The following is a 14517-nucleotide window of genomic DNA, read 5'->3' as shown; positions in this document are numbered from 1 at the left end:
GATGGTGCTGCTGTCTTGATGGAGCCCACTAGGCATAAGGACTTTTCAGTTATCCTCCAAAGTAAAGATAGGACTTCTGCTGTAAGCCTGGGGGGTTTCCATCACTATTTGCAAATGATGGATTTACAGTTGTCCTGAGGTGGTATTCATCTGGTTCTGACCAGTTCTAGAGAACTGATAGCGGAAATTTTGAGTAATTCGGAGAACCAGCAAACACCACTTCTGACTGGCCCTGCCCCCATCCATTCTCTGCCTCCCGAGTCCCAGCTGATTGGCTGGGTCTTCTTTTGTTGCCCTGCACAGGAGAACAGAGCTGGAAAGCAGGTTAGTGAGGTGGGGAGGGAATAGAGATTTTGCAATAACTTTCCCCCAGGAGTGGGGAGGGAATGAAGATTTTGCAGTATCCTTCCCCTGCCACGCCCACCAAGCCATGCCCACAGAACTGGTCATAAACATTTTGAATCCCACCACTGGAGTTGTCATATGTGAACCAGGAGAAGTTCTCTTATAAAAATCACTCTCTTCACATTGAAACTGGGGTGTTTAGATTTTTATGACTGCCATCCTATGATTACTGAGTGATACACAAGGGTCATTGCAAATATCCTATTACTAGGACTTCCAGAAGTCCTCATATAAAATAGAAGAGGCCAAAATGATGCAAGCTTTACCAGTTAAAACGATTCTGTTATCTTGCAAAACAAGTAGGCCTCCTATCAACCTAATAGGTACATCTTGCTGATATGTTTCTGCGGTTGGAGCCTGTGGTTAGATATGCAATGCTTTGTCAATGTATTTGTCTAAAATAACTATTAACAAGACCAATCCCTGACCAGAGTGATTTACTTTGCCTTATTATTATGCCAACACAAGCTGTGCTGTCAACTCATGTTGGCATGAAATGTCTTTAAGCAGCCAGTCTCAATCTGTTGCTTTTTGTATATCTTAGATTACAACCTTCTCATACCCACAAAGTAATTGCTGGGATGAAGGGAGCTATAAGCAAACCAAGCTTTATCTAAAGATTGCTTTAGAAATAGAAAAAGCAGAAAGTTATGTTGGAGGTAGGAAGGAAATCTGGATTAAGGTGCTGCTTTATCCAGGTGGATAATGGTAGATAAATCTGGATAATCCTGCTGCTAGGAGTCGTGGTGGCTCAGTGGTTAAAATGCAGTATTGCAGGCTAATTTAGCTCACTGCCATGAGTTCGATTTTCATCGGCTCAAGGTTGACTCAGCCTTCTGAGGTCAGTAAAATGGGGACTCAGATTGTTGGGGACAATAAAACCGTTTAGAGAGGGCTATAAAGCACAATGAAGTGGTGTATAAGTCTCAGTGCTATTGCTATTGCTGTCCAGCATTAATAAGCCATGCTTAAAGCTATACAGCACTGGTAAATTGTGGTTTGTAATTCCAATTCCCCAAAGGAAAAAAATAACATGAATATATGGTTGATTTTCTCCTTGAACACTTTTTTTTTTTTTTTTTTAAATATCTAGGTTCCAATGAATGCCACTGTCACATGCTGGTTACTGTCTAGGGCAGACCTGGGCATTTTATGAACCCCCAGGCCACACCTGGTCCTTTCCAGCTGTTTGGACTGTCCCTGTCTGGCCTGCATGAGGTCAATCAGAAATTAGAAATAAAATGTGAATGAACACACTGCAGGGGGCAGGAAAGAAGCTGAATCAGATCCAGTTTTGCACTCTTTCAGGTGACAGGAGCATGGAAATGTAGGACTGAACATGCTTTCCTGCACCTGTGCAGCAGTCAGCCCTCACCTGGAGCAGCCCAGGGAGTTGAGGTGACAGTTTGAGGACATCCAATCCAGTTACATTAGTTCAGCCCTCCACAACTCTCCCATTTCTCAAGTGGCCCCTTGGGAAAATTGATTGCCTACCCCAGTCTAGGGATACATCCTAATGTGCTTCTTTCCAGTCCACGAGTGATTCAAAAGTATGTCAGTTAAAATTGGCTTTGTTCCCACAACTGATTTCTCTTTGGCCTTGAGATGTCAACGTGTGACTAGGTAAGATAACCCAAGAGCAAATACAGTACACAGGTTTGTATTTACATATAATGGTTTTATCCCAACTTGTCCCAGCTTCTGTCAACCTAGCAGTTCGAAAGCATGTAAAAATGCAAGTAAAAAAATAGGGACCACTTTGGTGGGAAGGTAACAGCATTCTGTGCGCCTTTGGCATTTAGTCATGCCGGCCACATGACCATGGAGATGTCTTCAGACAGCGCTGGCTCTTCAGCTTTGTAACGGAGATGAGTACCCCCACCCCAGAGCCAAAAACGACAAGCACATACGTGCGAGGGGAACCTTTACCTTTATAGTGGTTTTATCCCTACAAAAGCATATATACATACAAGTACTTTGATACAGGCCTTGAACAAACAGCAATCAGTAATCACCTACACCACGGAAGCACACATGGAGAGAGAGATATGCCCTCATGGGGTCTCTTATATTACAGCCTCTTAAAGTGGTAGCAGTCAAACAACCCTCCTCACTGATTGCTACCATTGCATCATCATTACAACTTTACAGTATTACAACATTACAGGAGCTGGTCAACTATAAAATCATCATTACCCTGACAAGATCAGTGAGTAATGCTGTTCTGCAGCTTTAATACGGTGGAATTACAGTGGTAGATTTTGAACGCGAGGAAAATATCCACCAATCGGTCTCCCTGATGTAGTGTAGAGGTGGGGGGAGAACAGCAGTCATCATCAACAACCTGATCTGATTTCCTGCTGTTAGAAGAACCTACTTGGTCCTATTTTCTGAGCCGAGCTACAAATAAACAAAATTGACAGCTGCTAGAAATAGAATTTATTCATTCAACTATCTACAAAGATTGAAGGAAGCTTGTCAGGGAATTGCACAGCAGATGTCCAAAGGGAGTCAGAAACGCTTGACAGAATCCTGTAGTTTAATATAAATAAATGTATTTGACAACCATATATACAGCAAACAGGATAGTCAGGCAAACAGGAGCATCAGGAGGTCAATTGCAGAGCAATGCTCTCCCGGTTGGATAGTCCTGGTGCCAACTCCTCTTCCTCCTCCAAACCAGGATCTAACAAAACCATGACATTTGCTGTTAAAGAGACTTTTTAAAAAGAACAACTTACTTAGGCTGTTTCCAGCTCCAGAATCTGTTAAATCACAGATGTCACACACTCCAGGAAGATCTCAGGTGAAGGAAGTATTTGTCAAAGCTTAGCAAATCTCACAGGTTTGCCTTCTTTTGCCATAATTCCACACTTCTATTTTTCCCTGTTGGTAAAATAGCCGTGGTAGGGCAATGGTTAGAATGCAAAATCGAGCCTTTTGGGTCCCCGGGTCAGAAAACAGGTGCTGGGAAGCCAAAAATCTTTTCAACTGTAATGCAAAAACGGACTTTGGGACAAGATTTGGAATTTCATGCTTAAAAATGGTGTTGTTAGGACCCCGTCGGAATATGAATCTGGGAGGGAAGATGAGTTGGAACAAGAAATGCCAGACATGGAGAGGGCAGCTCCGTTGGCCTTGTGAGGAAACTGGGGAAGGGCAGAGTCAGTCCAGTCAAGGTTTTTGTGAAGTAGTAAGGCCTGCAGGCAGGGAGGAACAGATGCAGGAGGAACATGAGGGACAGAGCTCAGGCGAGAAGCCAGAACCACCCCCTCCTAATCCAAGGGCTCTGCAAGTGGAGAGGTGATGGTTACTGTTTTTAAAAATCAACCGACCGAGAATACATGAAGCCGGCCAGCTTGGGCATTGCAAAGTGCCAACTCCATATTTGTGACAAGCTCAGAGGGCTTTCGGGCTTTGCTTTCTCTTCTTAATGGCCTGGTGAAATCTGGAAGCTGGTCCTGTTTACCAACTCCTGCTGTTGCTCCATGCTAATCAAGAGGATTAAACACCTGGCAGCCAACATATTCCTCCGCTTAGTGCATTATTATTATTTCATTGCTGCAATGTTGCAGCCGCACAGAGAAGCTAAGTTAATCAGCAATTTAAGCTAAATGCAGAAAGGCCAGGTTTTGGTCTTTCTGCATTTACTCCCAATCCCCCGCCCATCGCACACTGCACCCCCACATCCCATGTGATCCCAGTTGTGCACTGTCGACAATCCCGTGTTTCCTGCCCAGCACCATTGCTGCCGCCCACTACCTGATTGGCTGGCAGCTACTTATCCAGAGCAGCCAAACACAAAGGTAAAATCATGCCTTGGGGAATGGACCAGGATGAAGAGTTGGGGGTGGAGGAAAGGGGAGGGATTAGTGGTGAACAATCGCAAGGAGGGCCAGCGGTGGAGGAAAGCCCACTTTGGTTCAGTAACCGCGGTTGGCTGGAAGCGGGTGTGGCTAAGGGTCAGCACCTAAAAGTCCCTTTCCGTTTAGGACGAGTGGACAGGAGGCCAAATTTTTTTCAACCTGAATGCAAAATCCTTCACCGAGACAAGTTGGGTTGTAATTTGATGCTTAAAAATGGTGCTGGTTACTGTTTTTAGAAATTGAACATATACCGGGTGCTCGGGAAGAAAATTCCCAATGCCTTCAGTAGGGAGATGGGTGCCGCAATGTGAAAATTGGGACAAATTTTTTTTTACCTTGGTGCGTTGTGCAGGATTTTTTTTTTTTTTTTTTTGTGGATGTCCACAACTCATCGACAAAACGGTATGGATCTGTCCTCCAGGCAAGCAAAACTATTGATGCATTGTATAGAAAAATGTCAGTAACGCAGGGGGATTTCTGAGGGGAACCTGTCCAGTTTTATTTCAGTGAGGAATCTCTGGAAAGCTGCAAGGGATCCCTCAACTGGCTCTGAACACAGACTAGAAAACGATCTAAGGCAGGGGTGTCCAACCCTGGCAACTCCAAGACCCGTGGACTCCAACTCCCAGAACTCCCCAGCCAACTAACTCCAACTCCCTCCCCAATTAACGATGATAAAGCTCTAGATTTCTTTGCAAAATTTTTAAGATCTTACAGATGAAAATAGCCAATAGGTTCACCAAAGGTGATCTATATGTAGACATCAGACAGTGACACTAAGAGCCTGGGAGGGCTCTTAAATTTGTTAAAGCGCCAAGGAGTGTAATATAGCAACAGCTCATATTTTTGGTTTGGAAAGCGAGTGAGAGAGAAAAAAAACAAGTACATTTTACACAATTATGTAACTTACTTGCCTTACATAAGCCTGATAACCACAGGAAGGAAGGCTGTGTGATGTGGAACATTACTAAAATCACAATACATTTCAAAAGAAGGAAGAAAAAGATAACTCAGTGAAAAATAAATGCTTTTCTTTAATACTGAAGTGATCATCAAAGTTCTGTAAACATTTCTGCTTCACTGATTCTGCCAATTATTTCTTAAAACCATTAAGTAAAAAACTACATTTAAAACAAAGTTCTAAGGACAAATACATCTCAGTTAGCAGTTCCCTGGATTTGAGAGTGTGTTGAAATGTATCTTCCAATTTGCCCAATGTTTTCTTCCATGAAAGAAATTTGTCTTGTCTCTTGCATTTTGCTTGCAAAATTCTTTTAGGTTTTTGTTTTGTTTTTGAAACAATTTTACTTTTGAATAGAAAATGTAATGGGTTTTTTTTTTCTTTGCAGATCATGGAACATCAGAGGTTAGTAATTTGCAGCCCAAGGCTACAGAATGTCCAAGAGTGTCAATTAAATAGCAAAATCACAGTTTTTGATGGGAGTTTTTTTGCATTTTCAATTTAAAGAGAAAATTAATGCAAGTTTTATATTTTTCACTTAAAGCTTTAAAATGGATGTGTTAAGCCTCCAGGAGACCATCCAGAAAGTTGAAGACATCAGCCTCAATGTCAGCACTGCCTTCTGCAATCTTTAAAAGCTAACAATTGTAAGACTTAAATGAATATCATCATTCTTCCTGCTTTCTGCCCATGCTTCTAATCTAAAAAAAATCCTTTGAAAGATATTCCATCATAATCTTAAGTGCAATGTGAGAAGTGTGGGAGGCTACAAAATACTGTAAAATTCTTGCTAAATTAAAATTTCATCAAATTTTGCTTCTTTGCAAGTTATGAAAGTAGTAAAATTTTCTGAAAGTTCTGAGAATGTTAAAAAAAAAAGGAATGGTTAAATCTAGTCCCATTAAACAACTCAGTAGAAATGTGCACCTACTGAGTGGATCCAAATTATAAAAGTAAGCATAGATTCTATTGAAATAAAGGGAAAAGTCCTCTTGATTTCAAAGGAAAACAAATTCAGTTTTGCCTCATTTTTGGAAATGTGTATTTTTGGTTTTAACTTGGGGCTCTAACATAAATGGTTTACTTTATTTTTGAAAGAAGAGTTACTAAAGGTTCCTATTTAAAAATATTTAGTAACTCCCCATCTAAAAATAAATTCAGTGTCTTAACATGAATTGAAACAGAAGACACACAAGTTTGCTCTGTACGTAAAATGTGTATGTGTGTAAACAAACATAACAAGCTTCAAGATTGAAAATTACATGAAGAAAACATGGTATGAAAACCATTTCTAAAAGGGAAGGCAAGAGATGGCATTTTGCATATGGATTTCCTCCTCTTGAGCACTGAAGGATAGGTCCGTATTTCTGTGTCTTGTTTTAATTCTCTTCCAAATGGTCGGGAGTTGTATCTATTAGAAAAAAGCCTTTGCAGAACCCTGCATTGCTTTCTTGGGCAGTATTGATCGCAGTTGATAAATATGCAGTCTATCAAAAAAAAAACCATTTTCTTGGCGGTTCAGCTGGAGTTGAATGTGCTGCTGCAGAGAAGAGCGGGATAAACATTGGGGAAGGGATGAAAAAAGTTAAGCGCAGTTGAACCAGTTGAAACACAGAAAATAAGACAAAGTAACAAGGATAGTCATTAGTCAAATACAAATGTACCAACTCAGATATTTTAGTAGCTTAGCTTTCTCAGCAGCAAAATTTATCAAGTTTGTTTGGTTGACAAATATATAATCTGTCTGAATCACTTAGAAAACAGCGGGATATAATGTCTCTAGTGATAAGTTTTTATAAGACTCACACAAGTAATAATTTTGAAAAGTAAAACATACAGGCAGATCCTATTAAAAGAGTTCCATGTGAACATATACTTTTATAATACAGTAGAAAAATCAATAGGTAAATGATTACAATGTTAATATTTAAATCACTCTTCAGAGTAGTCATATAATATAGATAGATGATAGACAGACAGACAGACAAGAGATAGTAATAATGTATTGCATATATTGTATATTGCACGTATACTATATATTGCATGGATCAGAAGAATTGAGATGATATCTACAGACGCCTGACATCCTGGACATAAACTATTTCAACCCCTCCCCTCGGGATGGCACTGCAGGGCACTGCATGCCAAAACAACAGGGACAGGTTTTTCCTTCCTGCCATCAATCTGAAAAACATCTAATTCTCATAGTGCTGTCTAATGTCTATGTATAGCTGTGGTGGTGCATTGGTTAGAATGCAATATTGCAGGCTAACTTACTGTTCACTACCAGCAGTTCGATCCTGACCAGCTCAAGTCTTCCATTCTTCCAAGGTGGATAAAATGAGGACCCAGATTGTTGGAGGCAATATGTTGATTTTGTAAACTGCTTAGAGAAGGCTGTAAAAGCAGTGTGAAGCAGTATATAAGTCTATCTAAGTCTGTAGCTATTGCTACAATTACCCATGTAGTATGATTGTAGTATTATCATGTATCCTTCTTATTATCTTCTTTACTCCCTCCTCTTATTGATGATGATGATGATGATGTTGCTTTGCATGTACACTGAGTGTTTCTGCACCAGAGACAAATTCCTTTTTGTGTCTAATCATTCTTGGCCAAATAAAGTATTCTATTCTGTTCCATTCCGTTCTGTTCTATTCTATTCTATTTTCCATTCTATAAAATATTAGCAACATTTAAAAGAGTTTTGAGAAAAATAGATAAAAGGGGTAGTGAAATCCAAGTTAAAGGTTTGAAAAAAAAAGAATAGCTTTTCACTAATTCCATTGTTAATTAGCAGGCAAAAAATATTAAGGCTTTTCAGTTTCCTTCCTTTCCCCAACTATTCCCTAGATCAGGATCTTCAACCTTGACAGCTTTAAGACTTGTGGACTTCAACTCCCAGAATTCCTCCTCCAGTCATGTTAGCTCAGGAATTCTGGGAGTTGAAATCCACAAGTATTAAACTTGCCAAATTTGAAGACCCTTGGCCTAGACAGAGTTTACTTGTTTGACATGTCAAGGCAATTCTGCTTGCATTCTTCGTTTTCTGCAGAATTAAGTTTATTGTTTAACTGTATCTTCAATAAAAATCACAGAGCCCTTTGAATTATAAATTCAATTAAAAACCTACTTAGAAGTCTCATGTTGGATAATTCTTTTGAAACATACTGTTAATATCTTGCATATTTTTTCTGCACAACTTGGAACTTTTACTTTGGGATTTAAAGAATCATATTATTTTTTCTTCTTCAAAGATTACAAACTTTCCTCCTCTCTCTTTAAATACAAACTATTTCTGAATGAGAATGAGCCATTTTTCCTTAATCAGTCCCCTCTGACCGTCATACTAAATAAAAGCAGGTACATTGAGCACTTCAGATAACATCTAAGGAAAAGACAGAACAGAACAGAACAGAACAGAGATTCTTGATAGTATTCCTGGCTGAAAATCTAAAACTTCCAAACCAGTAGAACTGTCTGGAAATGGGATCTTGCCTATCTACAAACAAAATTATGTGCAGTCACAGAACCACCAGAAATGGGAAACATGGATTAACCCTATTAATTCTGAGGAAAGGCTCAGATTAAGGGAAATTTTATTTATTCATACTCTGCCTTTCCTATTTTTACAAATAACCCAAGGTAGGGAATGCACACAATCCTTCCTCCTATTTTTCACACAACAATCCTTTGAGGTGAGTTGGGCTGGGAGAGAACGACTGGCTCAAGGTCACCAAGCCAGGCAGGACTAGAATGAAAAGCAAGAGGTTTTTGCCTCCTTTGTAAAGCAAAGTATACATTTTTCTAATGCCTGACTTCAGAAATGGGTATGTTGTTTAAACTGTGGTCCATTGGATCAAACCAGATTGCCTTTGCCTTCTTCCTAGCACTTTGACAATGAGTGACTGGTCCAAAGACAGTCTCCCTATGAGGGAGATCAGGACTTTCTAAATTTCATATATAAATAAATATATATAAATAAAGTCCCCCAGCTAGCGTCAATACTAAGGCAGAACTAGAACTCAGACTCTCCCAGTTTCTAGCCTGGTGCCTTAATGTTTTAAGTTCTACACAAATGAACTCTTAATAGTGCTGATGTTCTCTTTCGTATCTCTATCTCTGTCTCTCTAGCTATACACCTTATTCATTTTACAATAAAGAGCCTTAGTAAACCATAAATTGTTCTTTCTTCTTTTTAATAATTTGAATGATAAAAAGCATCAGTGACATTGCTAGTATGCTGCTCCTGGAACATTTTTCTAAGAAAAATATAGACCAGCTTTTGATTATTTTTGCTAAAAAAGTTTAAGGTTAACTCTAAAAGATTGTATATTAAAAATGATTGTGTTGAAGATCCCCAAGCATCAATAATTACATAACTGCTGGAGAAATTTATCTCCAGCATCAATTATTGCTTAACTGATTGAACTCGTTGTGGAAGGAATAACTGGTCTTTGAACTTAAATAGTGTACAAGTCACGCAATGTTACCTACCATGCTAGGCAGAGTAATAATAAAAAGATGGTACTGATAGCAGCAACTGAGCTTAAAATAACGATAGTCAAATGCTGCACTGGGAATGCTATATCTGAAAGAAAGAAAAGATAAAATAGCATTTATCAATTGTAAAATGTGTAATAAAGGAATTTAGCAAAGAAAGGTCTGTAAGCATTCGAAATACACCCACACACTAGTTATTCTTTGTTTTCCCACACTTTGCAGTGGGAATTGCCCAGAAATCTCCCCTTTGATCTGCAATTTGCACTGAACAAGTTGTACAAGTCAAGTACAAGCAAAAGAATATCATCAGTACTGCATGTAACTCTTTAGACATTATTAAAAATAGGAAGAATATTGAAGATGGTGGCGAAGCTAAATTGAGAGGCTCCTTGTTCTGATATGAAGGCCATCTCTTGCGTATTATTAGAAACAAATTAAAAACAACAGTGAGTCCAAAACCAGAACTGTTTCCAGGGGACAGGAAAGTTCATCAAGAGATAAGCAAAGGAAGTTCAGCATTTGTAACCACCATCAAATTATATCTTGTGCAAAGTGTCCCCTATTAAAAAAAAATATTCCAGCAATCCACAAAACATCTGCCCACTGACAATTTCATCCCCATTGCAATTTCAATCTTATATCAGTTGCATCCGACAAAATGAGCTATGCCTTTTAATAATGTTTGTTAGTTGGAAGAGATGCCATCAGACTCCTAATTCTGGGGCACCCCAGGCTGACACAGCTCTCCTCCTACAATTAAATGTGACACATCACGGTCCATATCTAACAGTTTGGGAGGGAAACCCTAGAGGATGAGGGAACCGGTTTTCAGAATAGATTTCTGTTGACTGGGCTCATTCAACATATTTCAATTACAAAGCATCATTTGTAAAATACTCGGGTTATGCTACACACTGCACCCTAAATTAGCAAACTGCATTTTCAGTTAATGTATTGTGTAGAGCTAAGCCCCAGTGTTCAGTTGAAAGTGATTTGCACGTCATCATTTTAGCCATTGTCTATCCATTGCAGGATGAAGGCCTCTTCCGCATATTTCCAACTCATACAGTCCTGAGCTTTCTTTTGTCAATTGGGCCTCCACGATACTTGCTGATGTTGTTGATCCATCTTGTTTTAGGTCAATTTCGTGGACACTTTTGATCAAGTGGGGTCCATTCTATGACTGCCTTGATCCAACAGTTCTTCTTGCTGTGTGACCAGCCCATTTCCATTTCAATTCTTTTACTCTCTTGATATTATATACTTTTGTTTGTTCACTAATTTAGTGGTCCCCAACCAGTAGGCCGGGGACCACTCGTGGTCTGTGAGAAAATTTTGGTGGTCTGCAGAGAAATGTCACTCCCAAAGCACTCCCCAAAGCAATTAATCCAAGCTACGTGGGAATACAAGGCTGCGCTGCCCACATGACCTGTGGGAACATAAGGCTTGCATCACTTGCATTGCGAACAACACAAGGTAGTGAGGGGAGGGGGGAAAGGGAGGGGGGGAACTTGTCCCATGAGCCCCACACACCTTGCCTGGCCACCGGGCTGCTTCTTTCCGCTTCTTTCTTCTTCTGCTTTTGACTGTACACAAAGAAAGCAGCCAAAGTCTTTCTTTCTCTCCCCCAAACTCCACCAGAAACGAGTCTTTGAGACCCTGCAAGGCATCCGGCTCCAAGAGGTTGCGCTGGTGTGACAAGTCTCACAAAGACTCATTTCTAGTGGAGTTTGGGGGAGAAAAAGAAAGACTTCTGCTGCTTCTGCTGCTTTCCTTGCATGAAGCCAAAAGTCCCTCTTTCTCTCTCTCTCTCTCCCCCGAAAACAGAGCTGGAGACAGTATCCTGCGATCCCAAATAAAGAATGATCGATCGGTAGGAAAACGGGGTGGAGAATTTTCCTGCAGACTTTTTGGGAGATTTTCCCAGGGTCTCTGGTTCACGGGATTTAAAATGATGAGTTTGGTGGTCCCTGAGGTCCAAAAATTGGCGACCCCTGGTTTAATTCGTGTGCAGGTCTTTCTTTCTATCTTGTCTTGTAATGCCAAGCATGTATCTTTGCATTGCTCTTTGCGCCACTTGTAGCTTTTGTATCGATTGTGAGGTTAGTGATACGCACGTGTTCCTAATTATCTCCCAGCTGCTGACCCAGGCTGTGTGTCTTGTCTGCTCTAGCGACATCTATCTGGAAAACCCAGGTAAAAAGGTGAGTGGGAAGGCTTACAGATTCTGTATGCCTCAACAGATTGTGACTGCGTGAGTGAGCAACCAGACTGAACCTGGGATGTGTGTAACACCTGATGCATGGCACAAAATGCATTTGATCCAATGCGATCTAGTTTCCTCCACAAGCCTTTCAGCAATTAATGCAAAGAACTGATTTCATTGAATGTCAATTGATCAGTGGGGCTTAAGCAAGCAAAGGCGAGGGTAGAAGACGAAATGCATCCTTTCCTTCCATCCTGACACCTTTCTCTCTTTTTCTCCTATTATTTGCTTGAAAAGATTTTTGAATTAGGCTGAGCAGCACATAAACCTGCCCTCTGTCTAATCTATCTCCTGAAAATGCTCCCTATTCTGCAGCTACTGGAAGGGTTTTACCAACATCAAATCATAGGAATGTAACTTGTTTCGAAAAGTGTAATGGTATTGTTGATGTTAATGTGGCTGTCTCTAGATTTGAAATCTAGATTTGCAACAATGTGGGGTAATAATAAACTGTTATTAATAGTACTTCATTTGACAATTTAGAAGGAAAAAAAAACATTTCGTAAAGAGCTGTTCCCATGTGAGTTATTCTTGTGTGTATCCTTGGATAAGTTCTCCCCCCGCCCGCCCCCATCATTTTGTCTCTGCCTCAACAACCCAAAATTATTTTTTTCAGCAGAAAACCTACCTCTAATATGGGCCCATATTACACAGGACTGTGTTCTCATCTGAGGGGGGGAAAAAACCACATAAGTGTATATTATTTTTTCTCAATATATATAAAAAACTCTTAATTCTCAATAAGGATGGGCAGATCTTTCAATTTTAGAACGTGGGTGCTCCTCACTCTCTTATAGATCATCTTACATTTTTTCTACCCAGTCTCCCAACTTGAATTTAAAACTTCTTTGAAAAAAAAAATATTTGCATGCCTTTCACAGAATTTCTACATTTTTGCATGGCACTCCGCCATAATATGCAAAGAAAGCAATAAAATGCTATTTTACATATTCATTCCTCCATGTTTTGGCATGCAGTTTTTCTTAGCATACAATGCAGATTCATTAAAATGAAAATTAGAATTGATCTGATTCTTGGTTCCACCTGACTGCAGATTGCTGAGACCATCGTAAAAGTGTGCCAGTCACAAAATACTCAAACGATGATCATGTTACTGTACAGTTACAAAAAAATACTGCCAGTTACAAAATGCCCGAATGGCAATCACGGGAGCACTATGAGGACTGATTATAGATCTACTTTTGCAACACCATCCTAACTTTGAATGGTCACTGAATGAGGCAGTCGGTAAGCGAAGGCTACCTGTACCATCATAAATGTACTGATCAAACTGAGTTTCTTTTTTCTCTCTTTATAAAATAACCCTGGAAACAATTGTACTTCATCACACACTACCATGATCTGCAATCTTAAAACAGGTCACATCACATTTCCTGCCCTGTGCTTCCCTACTTTTTAAAAAAATCAAAACAGAGAAATAATAGAAATGGGTCAACATAATATCCAAAATATATCAATATTGAGTTGACTGATTGCTTAATTCAGTATCATCTGAATTTCACTTTGGGGGTCAGGGAAGAGGTCTTATCAAATGGAGGAGAAACAAGGCCCTGCTCTTGTTCTATATTTCCCTGACAGTAAATATATTCAGAGTCTTAAGGATCCTGGGATTGAAGCTTTGATTGGCGATCCATTTGGTGGTCATGCTCTAATTATTGATTTTTTTAAAAAATCAATAATTCACTTCACTTACCAACTGCCTCATTCAGTGACCATCTGACGTTATGATGACATTGCAAATGTAGGTTTATTTCTAGTCCTCGCCTTGTGGATGTCGCAGTGCTGCCTGAGCTAATATCACTTCAATTTAACTGAAATCTCTCTTGATCTTAAAAGAGACAGGTAAACGTCTTTCTATATTCTCAGACTTTCTTATCCTCTGTAAATTGTATCGATTGTTTTGCAGTTTTCTAAATACTATTATGCTCTTTTTGGCATGGTCATGTTTGAAAGCCTTTGTTTTCAATTTATTTCATTACCAACTTCTGTTTTGTAAGCTGCCCAGGAATCTGTTGAAATGCCAAGATAAAAGGAGCAGAAGAATGGGAAGCATTTTAACAGTCTTCTTACCCCATTCCACTGGCTGACAGTCCTAAGTACAACACAATACGCTTTTCTTGGTTTCAAGGGAGCGTTATAAAATCCTCCATAATACAGTCGGTCTCCGAGAACAAATGTCAACCTGTTCTCAGGGATGCTCTTGGCTGAGAACTCAGCTGTCACGTAGCTGTCGGATTCTGAACCTTGGCTGAAGTAGGAGAGGTTGGTCAAGGAGTAGCAATTAAAGTTGCAGAGCGGAATCCCAGGAATGACAATCACTTGGTAAGAACTAGAAATGAAAAGATAAAAGCACCAAGTCATGCGAAGAACTATTTTTATTGCTATTGAATTTTACGGCCTAGCCTGACTTTCTTCAAGATGCTGTCGTTGCTCAGGTGGCCAACATTAACCTCCCTATTTGCAGCCATTCCAGCCCTGGCCACTAGAAACAAGAA

The 14517-nt window shown here is 39.8% G+C and overlaps 1 protein-coding gene across 4 annotated transcripts in view; it reads right to left on the bottom strand.

The window, feature by feature from the left end:
* Positions 1 to 5285: 5285 nt before the first annotated feature.
* SUSD1 (sushi domain containing 1) overlaps positions 5286 to 14517 on the bottom strand; it is a 34961-nt gene continuing 25729 nt past the window's right edge. For 2 of the 4 annotated variants that reach the window (XM_026672310.2, XM_087957584.1), the window contains 4 exons: positions 14093 to 14351; positions 12630 to 12669; positions 9730 to 9823; positions 5286 to 6772 (listed from right to left, as the gene is read on the bottom strand). In XM_026672310.2, the coding sequence (XP_026528095.2) occupies positions 6751 to 6772; positions 9730 to 9823; positions 12630 to 12669; positions 14093 to 14351 (415 nt within the window). In that variant the 3' untranslated portion in view covers positions 5286 to 6750. The remainder of the gene's footprint in view (positions 6773 to 9729; positions 9824 to 12629; positions 12670 to 14092; positions 14352 to 14517) is intronic. The other 2 variants (XM_087957583.1, XR_015747992.1) reach the window with 2 other exon arrangements.

The sequence above is a fragment of the Notechis scutatus genome, chromosome 2 (genome assembly GCF_049901735.1).
Source record: "Notechis scutatus isolate UNSWTSFEM ecotype Mainland chromosome 2, rNotScu1.2, whole genome shotgun sequence".
In the NCBI taxonomy this organism is placed as follows: domain Eukaryota; kingdom Metazoa; phylum Chordata; class Lepidosauria; order Squamata; family Elapidae; genus Notechis; species Notechis scutatus.
Note: the sequence above shows the minus strand (reverse complement) of the source record. Positions and strands in the feature narration are given on the sequence as shown.